The 13,109-nt window shown below is 37.8% G+C and overlaps 1 protein-coding gene across 1 annotated transcript; it reads right to left on the bottom strand.

The window, feature by feature from the left end:
• Positions 1 to 34: 34 nt before the first annotated feature.
• On the bottom strand, positions 35 to 3,470 carry irgf1 (immunity-related GTPase family, f1). Its single transcript, NM_001320423.1, has 3 exons — positions 3,335 to 3,470; positions 1,479 to 2,046; positions 35 to 1,298 (listed from the first exon to the last, which is right to left on the bottom strand). The coding sequence occupies exons 2-3, from the start codon at positions 2,044 to 2,046 to the stop codon at positions 670 to 672; spliced, it is 1,197 nt and encodes a 398-aa protein (NP_001307352.1). The 5' UTR covers positions 3,335 to 3,470; the 3' UTR covers positions 35 to 669.
• Positions 3,471 to 13,109: the final 9,639 nt, after the last annotated feature.

Below are 13,109 nucleotides of genomic sequence, written 5' to 3'. Positions count from 1 at the left end.
TCAGCGCTTTAATCCAGCCAATGTATGAAGCAGATTCAGTCATGATATTTAAGTTTATTATTCAAATGACTTAACAAATACAAAACAGGCAAAGTTACTGTAAATAAATTGTCAAAAATGCTAAAATCATGAAGAATTTAGTCATCAAGTGCAGCACTGCAATTTGATAGCCTACTTAGAGGAAATTTACTGTATTTTTGATTTCTGTTTTTTAAACTTTTTTTAGACACTGAAGGGGATCGTTCTTCAAGTCTATGGACATATCCAGATAGATTTAACTTCTTTGTATTTTATTAACTTGTATTGTATTAATTTGTATTAACTTCTACAATATTGTACTGCCTAAATAAAATTTTAGCAATATTGTACTACCTATATAAAATGATTGCAATATATTTCTTTTAAAAATTTAAAAGCGCACATTTTTTACAATATTTAAAGCAAATTCATTTCATTTGGATCTGAAAGCTGCAAAATGTACAATATAAACAGTTTGCTAAACTTAACAATTCTAATAATTACTGTAATACCCTTCAATCAAATCTTTAAAAACAGCAGTTACATCATTACATATAATGCTTGTTTTTATTGCTCTTCAAATTTAACAGAAATTCTGTGTTAAAAATTAGACTGAATACCACAAAATCAGCCAACTGCCAACTTCCTAATTTATACTTCAGTCTCTAGTGAAGCCATTAAAACATTCCTAGCATCTTCTGCTATTTCATTCAGAGCTTTCTTCAGCATTCCTGAGACGGTCAAATAAGAAAGTCCTCCTGCCACCACAGAGCCAATAATGGGTATGAAGCTCACAAGTAACTCAACAGCATCTTCTGATATAAGAACAGAGGCAGCGCCCAGCAAGGTTAATATTGAACTTGGGTTGATCCCGTGATGCAGAGGAGACTTCATCAGACTCTTCAGTTCCTCTACGGTTTTCCCTGATCGTTCACAGAGTTTCTGCAGGGATGGATCATCCAGACCAAATGCACTGTAGTACTTTCTCAGCTCTTCTGCTATGATGGCTATATCTGCACTGATGGAAAGACCAGGAAGGGGGAAAAGAGCAACACAAGCAGACAGAAAGGCAACTTTTCTGATGTTTTCCTCAAGAGCTTTCTTCTTCTTCTCATTAATCTCCAGTGTGATATTTGGCAAAGCCAACATCAGTACACGTCTCTTATGCTGTGGAAGCTCTTTCTCCATTCTATCCTGCAGCAGATTTAAATCATACTTGCTGAGCTCCCAGCCTGAGATCAGGAATACAATGGGATCTTCTATACCGATCTTTCTCAGACCTATCAAAGACAGAATATACTATTAAAGAAGTAACATGTCATGATGATGTATAAACAAAAGTCTCAAAATAATTCAAGTTATTGCTGTTTCTACATGAGAATAATAGCCTTGTTCAATACAATGATTTTTGAAACAATATGTATTTCTCTACATTGCTCATAAAAAACAAATAAACTAACCATTTATACAGTCCTTGCGGATGGAATCCAGTGTCTTTTTCTGGTCAAAGTTCTTCTTCTTCTTCTCAGCTGTAATGCTTGCATCAATCTTGGAGCGAACAAAGTAAAACTTCTTCCCCATCCTCATGATCTCTTTGGCCAGCTGAGTGTGGCATTCTCTAAATCTATCTGAAGCGATGATAATGAAAAAATCATAGCGCTCAAACTCAACCAACTCGAGATACTCATCGGCTTTAAAATTTGGTGTTCCAATGCCAGGAAGGTCCCACACTTTCACATTGTGGTATTTCGGGTGAATATAAACTTCAGGCTCCATAGTGGTTTCTACAGGGCCAGTTTCAGCAGAGCCCTCATCTTCATCTCCTAAACCCCTGAATGCATTGACAAATGTGGACTTTCCAGAACCAGACTCTCCAGTCACACCAATGTTAAGTTCAACGAGATCTTGCTGTTTGAGATACTCTTTTATAGTGTTTACAGCTGATGGGAGATCCTGTGTAGATATTGAATCTTTAATATCATCCAGGTCCTCCTGGGTTATTACACAATAGTCTTCAAATGTAGCCATCTAAAGAAAAATCTCATTATTAACTGAAGAGGTAAAAGCCATAAAAACTAGCCATAAGAGAAAAAATCATTGATTTATTAAATTTTTTTCAGGATGTCGTAACAGGATGTTTCATATTTATAAACGGTATTTTATCCATTCATTCATTCTTTTCATCTTAGTCCCTTTATTAATAAGGGGTCACCAGAACGGAATAAACTGCCAACTTATTCAGCATTTTTTTTTTTTTTTTTTTGCAGTCGATGCCCTTACAGCTGCAACCCATCACTGGGAAACATCCAATCATCCATCCACACACTCATTCACACACATACACTACGGACAATTTAGCTTACCCAATTCACCTATATCGCATGTCTTTGGACTTGTGGGGGAAACCGGAGCACCCAGAGGAAATCCACACAAACACAGGGAGAACATGCAACTTTCACACAGAAATGCCAACTGATCCAGCCGAGGCTCGAACCAGCGACCTTCTTGCTGTGAGGCGATTGAACTGTATTTTATTATTTGGTAAATGATTCACCCTGCTGGCTTTATTAAAAACTGGACAGTTTCAATTTACTAGAACTTCTATGTGAAGCTTCTTAGACAAAATATACATTGTAAAAGCGCTAAAGAAATAAAGATAAATTGAATTGAATTTATCATATTTCAGTCATATCACTTCATGTCAGACTTTTATATATATTCAAACTAAACGACCTTTGTCACTGCAGCTTAAAAGAGCCCTTTTGACCTATGTTCCATGGTTCAAGATATCATCTTATTAAAATATTGTTTAATTGGATGAAATTATTGTTGCTAATGTAACTAAGTAAACATAGTTTCCCCTATGCAATCTTGCTGTTAAGCTTTGAAACAGGAGAGGAAGCTATTAGAAATTAGCAATCCAGGAAGAAGTTTCCTGAATTGCATATTGTGAAACTGTAAAACAAATTAAATTTTGAAGTAAAGCCACATTCAAAAAAAAAAAAAAAAAAAACTGAATATATCAAAAGTGTCAAAATCACACATTTTCATTGTTAGATTTAATTGTTTGGGCGTCTAGAAGACTACAGCTTCAGGCAAATATATTTCACTTGCTGAAAACAGATTTTATATATGTCTACATTTGCACTCAATGGCTAATTGCATTCTATCAACTTACAGTAAATGTTTTATTTATATTCATGATGATACAAATGATCCTTTCATTGCTGGCAACTGCACTTCTGAAATCAGTTTTTCAGAAGCAGAATAATATTGACAAAAATAAAAATATATTGAATAAAGACAAGTTTCTTACCAAAATCTTCAGTGCAACCCACTCAAAACGAATCTGAATATAGAAAGATTATTGCACAAACTGAAATTTTTGACTGGACAGAAGACAGAAAACAAAAACAAAAAACGGAAGAGCAGAGCAAGATCCGCCCAAAGATACTTTCACTTTCACTGACAATTCGTCACAAGAGTCCCAATAATTTCTCGGAGGTTCTGCGCATGCACCAGTATTTACGTTTAAGCAAATAAACGTGCATTTTTAGCTTGGATGCAAATGTAGATGTAAATGAAAAAAAAAAAAAAAAAAGATCCTGAAACCCGGAAATTAAATGTAATCTACAACAATAACCAACACATTTTAAACAAATTTCCCAACGAATAGTTAAAACAAAAACATTACAATCATTAATACCTATTTGGTTTTAATACAAATATGAAACCGTCTGAAATAATTTATGTACACTGATATGGTCATTTTTTTCCCAAAGATGAATTGCAGCTGGAAGGGCATCCGCTGCGTAAAACATGTGCTGGATAAGTTGGCGGTTCATTTGGCTGTGGCGACCCTGGATTAATATAGGGACTAAGCTGACAAGAAAATGAATGAATGATATGGTCATTTAACACTATTGTACAAATAAACAAGACTTTTTAATTTTCAATATACAGGTTTTTTTTTTCTGGAACCTGCAGATGCTCTTTACAGGAGATTATGCGATGATGGTGATGTTTTGAAATCCTACATTGTCCTACAATAATTTGGCAATGTCTGCCTTAAAAATTAAGACGTGATTCATGTCCTCAATATAGTCTTTGTTTTTATTTCCTTCACAATTGTAAAATTTAGGTAGCCTATCAACAAGTTTAGTATAACCATAATGTGAATATCTATGAAGATTTATATCCATACCATACCCATATTACATATATATTCAAAGTTTAGACTAGTTTATGTATGTGTTTGAGTAAATGTGTATATGTTAGTGTAATGGTCTGGTATCATCTTTTCAATTTCAAATAATATATTTAATTTTACTACAAGACGACAGTTGGTCATATTAACACATTTCCATTAGTTGTGACTAAAAATAATTGAACCTTCAACATATTACATTGCCTTTGCATTGCAAGAGATGAAACATTTGCTTTAAATGTCCACCAGAGGTCTCTGGTAGTCTGTGTTTGCTAGAACACACTATCACTTGAGTATTGGTAGTCTCAGGTGGTGTTCTGTGCATTTACTGAAAATATGACACAATGACCTTTAGAAAGCTGTTGTTAAATGGAGAGTCTGACCATAAATTAGTGTGACGGAGGAGAAATGGGGTCAAAGCCTGTGACAGCCTCACCGAAAGATAATTGTGGAAGAGATGTGGCTTTTATTTGAAAATAAAGTTCACATCAAGGTCTGGATTTATCCTCAGAATATGTAGACCCATTTGCTGTCTGCTTTCCTTTGCATGGAGAACTTATGAGGTAGCTAATGTATGAGTCAAAGCTGATTTGACGTTTGATAATTGCAAACTTATAGGCACCATATGAAAAAAGCAATTTTGATTCATTTGACATTGCAGATTCGTAAATTTACAGTATAAAACAAAACAAAAAACAGAGGTAACTCAAAACATTTGAGGAAACCGATTGCACCAAACTATATAAGTTCAAAAACAAATCCCAATGAGTACTGTGAATTCAATCCATTTGAGTAAACAAAGCAGTTTGAGCACTTACGTTGAAAGATCAATCAGGGATTTATTAGCTCATTTCAAGGAATCGGACCTAGAAGAATGAATCAGAATAAAAGATTCACATTTTGTCTACCATTTGTCCACCAAACAGAAGACATTGTGTTTTGACAGGCACTTTTTTTTCCAGTGGTGTCAGTACAGTGTATCTGCTACTACGTCGTTGGGTGGGTGTGGCCTATTTGTGAATTTGCATAGGTTACGGATCATGTGCAGATTGTGAAACAGCTGTTTATTTGTGATACCTGCATACTATCGCAGGGCTTTCGTGTCCAATGCCTTATGTAGTACTTTAAAATAGCTGTGCTGATCACAGGTGTTTTATGTGAAGTTAGTGTATTTTATATTTAAAAAAGTAACTTAAGATACCTCTCAGATTAAGTTAATATGGTTTAACTTAAGATACCTTTACTGATCCCAGGGGTCTTATGTCAAACACTTTATATATCATATACAGTAACATCAGATACCTGTCCTGATCTCAGTTGTTTTGTGTCTCTGATAGTTATTCTATTATTTACAGTAACATCCATTCTATTTTGTTCTTCTTGGCCGCCAGAGGCAGTGCGTACACTGGATATCATCCCATTGCAGACGCACAGGTTGAGTCTAACCATATTTTCACACCGAAAGCAGCGAGAGCGTCAAAGTAGGCAGAAGTCATTCATTTTCAATGAGAGCCGGCGGTGATAAGCAGCCAGGAGCAGCATGGTGCATCTTCGCCGGTGTGGGCGTCGAGGAGAGTTAAAATCAAGTCAACTTTATGGTAATGAGCTATGACGTGATTCGGCGGCAAGCAATCAGAATGAAGAAGTTCACCGCTTGAGAGATGTTCAGAGAACACAGACCTGTGAACTTTGGTTCCGACCACAGTTGTTCCCAAGGGTTTGATTATTGAGGTCACCAGATTTTCAATTATTTACAATGCTTTCTTACAGGAACATGCATTAAATAAGTTACTGGCGAGTTACTAATGTGCATTAATGTTATATATATTTATCTTTTAAAAAGCGGGAATCTCATGCGACAGTACAAAACAGTATTGCTACTTCAGGATATTTCAGATACATATGGACACATTGGATAATTAAGTGGAGCAAAGCCAAACCACACGCAACTTGATCCTCCATTGTAAAATGAATTTGATAAAAAATGTGCAACATTTTCACACTAGAAAGCCTGTTTTATGCGAGAATGTAACTGATACTGTATGCTGCAACGGCCCCTTTAAATACGAGATCAATGTAGCGAATTTTGACGCTCTGGTCTTGATACAGCACCATCAGCAGCCCCACCAACTTTATTTAGGGGGATGGTTCAACCATCTGCTCTCACTATTCCACCATCAAAGGATTATATTGAGGAACTACATAAATGTTGGGCTAATTCAAAATCACTGACCCACCATACGAATGCAAGCAGTGCATTGGTTGCGATGCAACATGCAGATACTTTTGGGCTGGGTCAAATGCCCAAGGTGGATCCTATCATTGCTTTTTTTTCTTTCTCCGGATGAGGTTGTGAAACCTAATGTCCGCTGCCCAAGGCCTCAGTGTCGTATTACAGATGATCTTCTTATACAGGCATATAACACAGCAGTGCGTATGGGTCACATTTGCAACTCTCTCTCTCAACTTGTATTAGCAATGTCTCTGCAATCAGCTGCGAGAGACACTATAGTCCAAGACTTCAGTGATGCTACGTTACAGTCAATGGCTTTCATGTCAAGAGAATTCGGTAGGCTTATGTCAACACTCACACAAAAACGATGACAGGTCTGGCTTGCTCAATCACCTCTGTCTGAGTCCCGTAGGAAGGCCTTGAGAGACCTACCAGTAGTTCCTGGACAGATTTTTAGCCCAGCAGCTCAACAGACAATAGAACATATTGTACAGGCCAATCAGACCAGCAAGCAATATGCAGACCTGAGGAGAGGTTCATCAACTTGCCTGCAGTACAGGCAGACCCCTAGGTGCAATGAAGCACCACAATTTCAAACTCCTACAAACCCAGCAGATGTCCGTAGAAGCCAGCCTTAGCACTTGGAAAGGTTTCATGGGGTAGACTGTTCTGTTCAGCGACCTCGAAGACAGGGCTGACATTCTTTCAGGCCCCAAGGGGAGAGCACCAATCAAGCAGCCTTCCAGGAATGATAAAGTCCAGAGATATAGGACCTGAAGGTCTGCGGTCGTCTGTTGGATGCTTTTCTCATAAGCAGCTCAAGTACTGGGAGACAACAACCTCAGACACTTTGTCAACTTTTATTCAGGGGTAGAAGTTGCAGTTCCGACGACGGCCTCCCTTTTTCAGAGGGGTCAGAATAACTAGTCTCAGACCCCAACAGCATAAATGCCTTAAAACTAGAAATCAAAAAACTACTACAGAAAGAGGCGATCAAGCCAGTAAAATGGTCAGAAAGGATCAATAGGTTCTATTCAATATACTTTGTCGTCCTAAAAAAAGACAGTGGAATGAAACCTATACTCTATCTTTTATGTCTCTCAAAAAGTTTCTGAAGGTTTTACAGTTTTGCATGTTGCACGTAACAGATGCTCTCCAGTCCGTCAGACAAGGGAATTGATTCACCACAATAGACTTAAAGGATGCTTACTTCCATATTCCGATCATCTCACAGCACAGACCATTCCCACGCTTTGCATTCCAAGAACAGGTGTATCAGTTCCAGGTATTTCCATTCAGGCAGTCTCAATCAGCAAGGGTCTTCACCAGGTGTGTGGCAGCAGCACTTGCCCCAATGCAAGCCAAAGGGTTACAAATACTTCCATATGTGGACAACTGATATGACTTTGCTCCGAATCTGTTAGGCGGGCATGTTCTTGTAAGGTCTGACAAAACTTCAGTTATTTATCACATCAACCATCAAGGGGCACAAAGTCCAGCCAGCCTCTTCGAGTGTCACAGAAACAGTTCAACTAGGCCTTTCCTCGGTTGACAAGCCTCAGAGCAATGCGGTGGCAGATTTCCTGTCACGTCACAAGCCTCCAGAGCGGGAGTGAAAACTCAACCCAGAGGCGGTGAAGATGAGATGGCAGCAGTTTGGCAGGGCAGAAGTGGACCTTTTTTATCAGCAGCATCAACCCAGTGCCCTCTCTGGTTTTCTCTGTCAGAGAAGTCCAGCCCCCTAGGCAGGATGCTCTAGCACATGACTGGCCACATCAGCTTCTGTATGCCTTCCCTCCAATACCACTGATATTAGCAACCATTCACAGAGTGCTTCAAGGGTACCACTGGGTTCTGTTAGTAGCACCAAACTGGCCGGGGAGGCCTTGGTTCCCAATGATGCACAGGCTCATAGAAAGGGAACCCTGGAGCCTTCCGAGGTGGAGGGACCTCCTCCACCAGTTGTGGGGTCAGATTTGCCATCCGAATCCGGATCTCCTTCAGTTTTGCACTTGGCCTCTGAGGGGCCAGGATCACTTTTGAGAGTCTGTGATCAGGAGGTGCAAAACACTATAATGAACTCTTAAGCTCCTTCCACCAGGAGTGCTTACGCTTATAGGTGGAAGTTCTTCTTAAATTGATGTAAAGAGGAAAACGTATCCACAGAAGATTGCCCTGTTCCCTTGGTGTTACGTTTTTTGTAATCTCTGCTTGTAAACAATCGAGCAGCTTCCACACTGAAAGTTTATATAGCTGCAATTTCAGTGCATCGTGTTAGAGTAGATGGTCACACATTGGGGATCTAATACCTTGATAACTCAGTTTCTAAGAGGAGTACAGCGATTACAACCTCCTCAAACAATTCGAGTACAATCATGGGATTTGAGTTTAGTCTTAAAAATCCCTTACACTACCTCCATTTGAACCGCTGGAGTAGATATCTGTGCCAGGCTAAATTTTTTAATCCCGCTCCCACCAGGTTTTAGTCCGAACTCGACCGCTCCCGCAGCTTATAACAAGCTGTTTGTATAAACACACACACACATAGACACACAGCTCAAAGCAAGTTACACACAGACAGCATCAGGCCCTCTCTCATTCACGCATATATACACAAACACACAGACAGCACCAACCTTTCTCTCATTCACACACACACACACACACACACACACACACACATACTTACATACTCACACATATTGACAGCAACAAACAAGCTAAACAAAGCATCACACTCTCTCATTCACACATATACATACGTGTGCTCGGTTGCTCGGATGTCGAGAGTGATATTGTTAAACCGCCCGTTACCGTTCAATTTACACCAGTTACCGACCGCTCCCACGCTTTTTTCAGAAATGTATTCCTGCGCCGCAAGAAGTCTGATCGGGTACTGCGAAAATGCAGACCTCTGTCCTTTTGGGACCTTCAGTGATTGAGTTTTGACTGTGATCTTGTTGGAGAATTTGGTTGAAGACACAGAGATTGCGTTGTGTGAGGCAGTTTGAAGTGGAAGGTTGAGATGTTGTTGAAACTTATTGGAGTTATAATTAGGGATGGCTGACGTGAAACTGACGTTTCGACACAGTGTCGAGATCCCGAAGCGCAAGTGTTTCGAAACACTGCACTGAAGCATGATTCGAAACACCCAGGTCATGTTACTAAAGCGATTCAAATCATTGAGCAGTTCAGAAGCGTTTCGAGACAAGGTGAATCTGCGTTTGACTGAAAGGGTCAGAAAACACATTTGTTTCATATGGCCTAGTGCAGTGGTTCCCAACTTGGGTTGCTTAAGCTCCCCCTCGCTGGAGCTCAGCTCTCCTCAAATGGCTCTGCAGCGAGCACCACTTGTCAAAACGCGGTGTTTAGTGATTATTTATATTAACCCTCATTTGTGTAATAAACAAACGAGTTGAGGATTAAAAGACGTGAAAGAGAAACTATTAAAGAGACAGCGCGCTATAATCCTGCTGCCACCTGTTTTTGTGATTATTAATCAAACAACGAGAAAACCCTCGCTGCTCTTGACTGAAGGATTGCTGTAGCTAAAGTGTTTTTCTTACAGTGAAGATGCTTAAAGCACAGTTTGTTTCATATTTTTATTCTATTGTATTTATTTCTCTTTCCTTTGCAGGGTGGAAAATAACTGTACAGTATGTATACACTTGAAGTCAGAATTATTAGCCCTCCTGAATATTAGCAACCCTATTCCTCCACAATTTCTGTTTCATGGAAATATTTTTTTAACTTATTTCTGAACATAATAGTTTTGATTTCTCATTTCTAATTACTGATTTCTTTTATCTTTGCTATAATTACAGCACATAATATTTGACTAGATATTTTTCAAAATACAAGCATTCAGATTAAAGTCCAATTCAAAGGCTTAGTGTAATTAGGCAAGTCATTGTATGACAGTAGTTTCTTCTGCAGACAATCAAAAATATATATTGCTTAAGATTATATATTGCCTAATAATATTGACCTTAAATTGGTTTCAAAATATTTAAACCTGTCTTTATTCTAGCTAAAATAAAACAAATAGAAGAAAAAATATTTTAGGAAATACTGTTAAAATTCCTTGCTCTGTTAAACATAATTTGGGAAATATTTATAAAAAAAAAAAATCTCAGGAGCACTAATAATTTTGACTTCAACTGATAATCGTTTTGAATAATCGTGATCACAATTATGACCAAAATAATCGTGATTATGATTTTTCCCAAAAGCGAGCAGCCCTACTATTATACAGTTGTATAATATGTATTTTTAAGTACAAAAAAATCTAAACACATGCTTAAAATTCCAACATAATAGTAAAAATAATTAAAATAAATAACTTTAAATAATTATTTAAATTTTGCTCACTCACGCAATGTGCTTGTCAACGTGTTGTAAAGGCAAAATCAAAACAAAAATGGCAGAGAAACGTAAATGCAGTGATTCTTCAGAGGTGAAGAAAAAGATATACATATATATATACATAGTATATACATACATATACACAGTACATATGTGTGTGCGTGCGTGTGTATTTATATGGTGGGGGGGCTCCAATGTTTGTATATGTTCATGTGGGGGGGCCCCAAAGTAAAAGGTTGGGAACCACTGGCCTAGTGGACCAAGCACGTGCATGTTGTTACTGTGCTTCAAATAATTTTTGGGTTCAAATCCCGACTTCTACAAATACTCCAAAATCATGATTTTATGTATTTTAATCATGTTACTGTTTTATGGTGTAGTCTAGATATAGCTGCTGATACGGCATCAATTTAGCACAATTTAACACTGTAAAACAATAATTAGTATTTTTACAGTACTGTGGTGGTTTGGTTTGGGGTTTTGGGTAGTCATTAATAAAATACAATGGAAATTTTAATTAATAATATAAATAATTCTAGTTAACTTCTGGCCAGAACTGTATGTGGTCTAACAACAACCCTGTTTTATGGCAAAGTGATTATTTGGATGTCTGACCAATGTTAAAACTAAACATTACAAGAAAAAAGCATTTCGAACTGATATTAAAACAGTTCAAAACAACTGTATGAGCCTGGATTCAAACCCACTTACCCTGCATGGTAGTCAGAAACCCTAACCACTCCACTGAGTCACTTGAAGGTTTATTTCAACAAAGTGGGGTTTAATACCTCAATTTGCTAAACTGTTATTTGTTGAAGCTGTTCCAGGTCAATACATTAAAAAATGACCACTAGGTGTCACTGCAGAGTGGGAAACGTTTCAAAGCTTCGTCACAATTGCTTCGACTGTTTCAGTGTTTCATGAAGCCTCACTTTGCCCACCACTAGTTATAGTTTGAGATGTAGTTATTGTTGTTTTTATAGTAGTAGTAGTAGTAGTAGTAGTAGTAGTAGTAGTTGTTGTTGTTGTTGTTGTTGTTGTTGTTGTTGTTGTTGTTGTAGCAGTAGCAACTGATTCGGAGCAGTGTGTTCTTCAAATCGAAGATGGCTGTAGTGAAAAACCCTGGCTTTTTATAGTGGGTTAGGACTGGCCTGATTGGTGATCATACGTAGCTAATGCAGAACCAGCCATGTTCAATCATAATCTAGTGATCCTCTCGAAATTAGTTTATAAATAAACTTCGATAACCCCAATCACTCCATACATAATACACATTTATGCACATACACCTATGCATTTACACACATGATACACTCCATACATATACACACGTTACATTCTATACATATACACACATGATACACTTCATACAAATACACACATGATACACTCCATACAAATACACACAGATGATACACTCTATACACATATGCATATATTACACTGCATACGTATACAAACTTAGTACACTCGACATATACACACGATAAACTTTATACAAATGTACACATGATACACTCCATACATACAGTGTATGCATACATGAAACACTCTATACATATGTGTATCGCATGATACACTCCATACATACACACACTCCATACTTATGCACAATTGATACACTTCATACACACATGTCAGGGTCTGTATAGAACCCACGTCTCTGGCGTGAGAGAGTCACTTAACCACTGAGCTACTGGGAGTTGATAACCCCAAACACTTTTAACATACACACACATGATACACTCCATACATACGCAGACGACAAACTCTGTACATATGCACACGATACATTCTATACATATAGGTGATACACTGCATACACATGATAGACTCTAAAAAAATCACACATGATACAATCTATACATATACACACACATAATTCATTCTATACATACACACACACGATACACTCCATACAAATTCACACATGATACACTCTGTGCATATGCAAACATGAGACACTCCTTGCATATTCATGCACACATGACACACACACACACACACACGGTACACAATATACACTATATACATATGGACAAATGATACACTCCATACAGATGGACACAAGGTACACTCCATGCATATGCATGCACACCTGATACGATCCATGCTTATGCATGCACACATGATAAACTTTATACATATGATACACAAGATGCACTCCATATTCATGATACACATATTACATTCTATAAATACACACACATGATACACTCCATACAAATATACTCAGATGATACACTCCACACACTCTATACATATGCACACATGATACACTCAGTA

The sequence above is a fragment of the Danio rerio genome, chromosome 19, assembly GCF_049306965.1.
Source record: "Danio rerio strain Tuebingen ecotype United States chromosome 19, GRCz12tu, whole genome shotgun sequence".
NCBI classification, from domain to species: domain Eukaryota; kingdom Metazoa; phylum Chordata; class Actinopteri; order Cypriniformes; family Danionidae; genus Danio; species Danio rerio.
The sequence above is the reverse complement of the archived record's forward strand: the minus strand, read 5'-3'. Positions and strand labels throughout refer to the sequence as shown.

Coding starts and splice junctions, on each gene's coding strand:
- irgf1 (NM_001320423.1), bottom strand. CDS start 2,046: ATGGCTACATTTGAAGACTATTGTGTAATAACCCAGGAGGACCTGGAT. Junction 1,299..1,478: donor CCGCAAGGACTGTATAAATG/GTTAGTTTATTT, acceptor TGTCTTTGATAG/GTCTGAGAAAGATCGGTATA.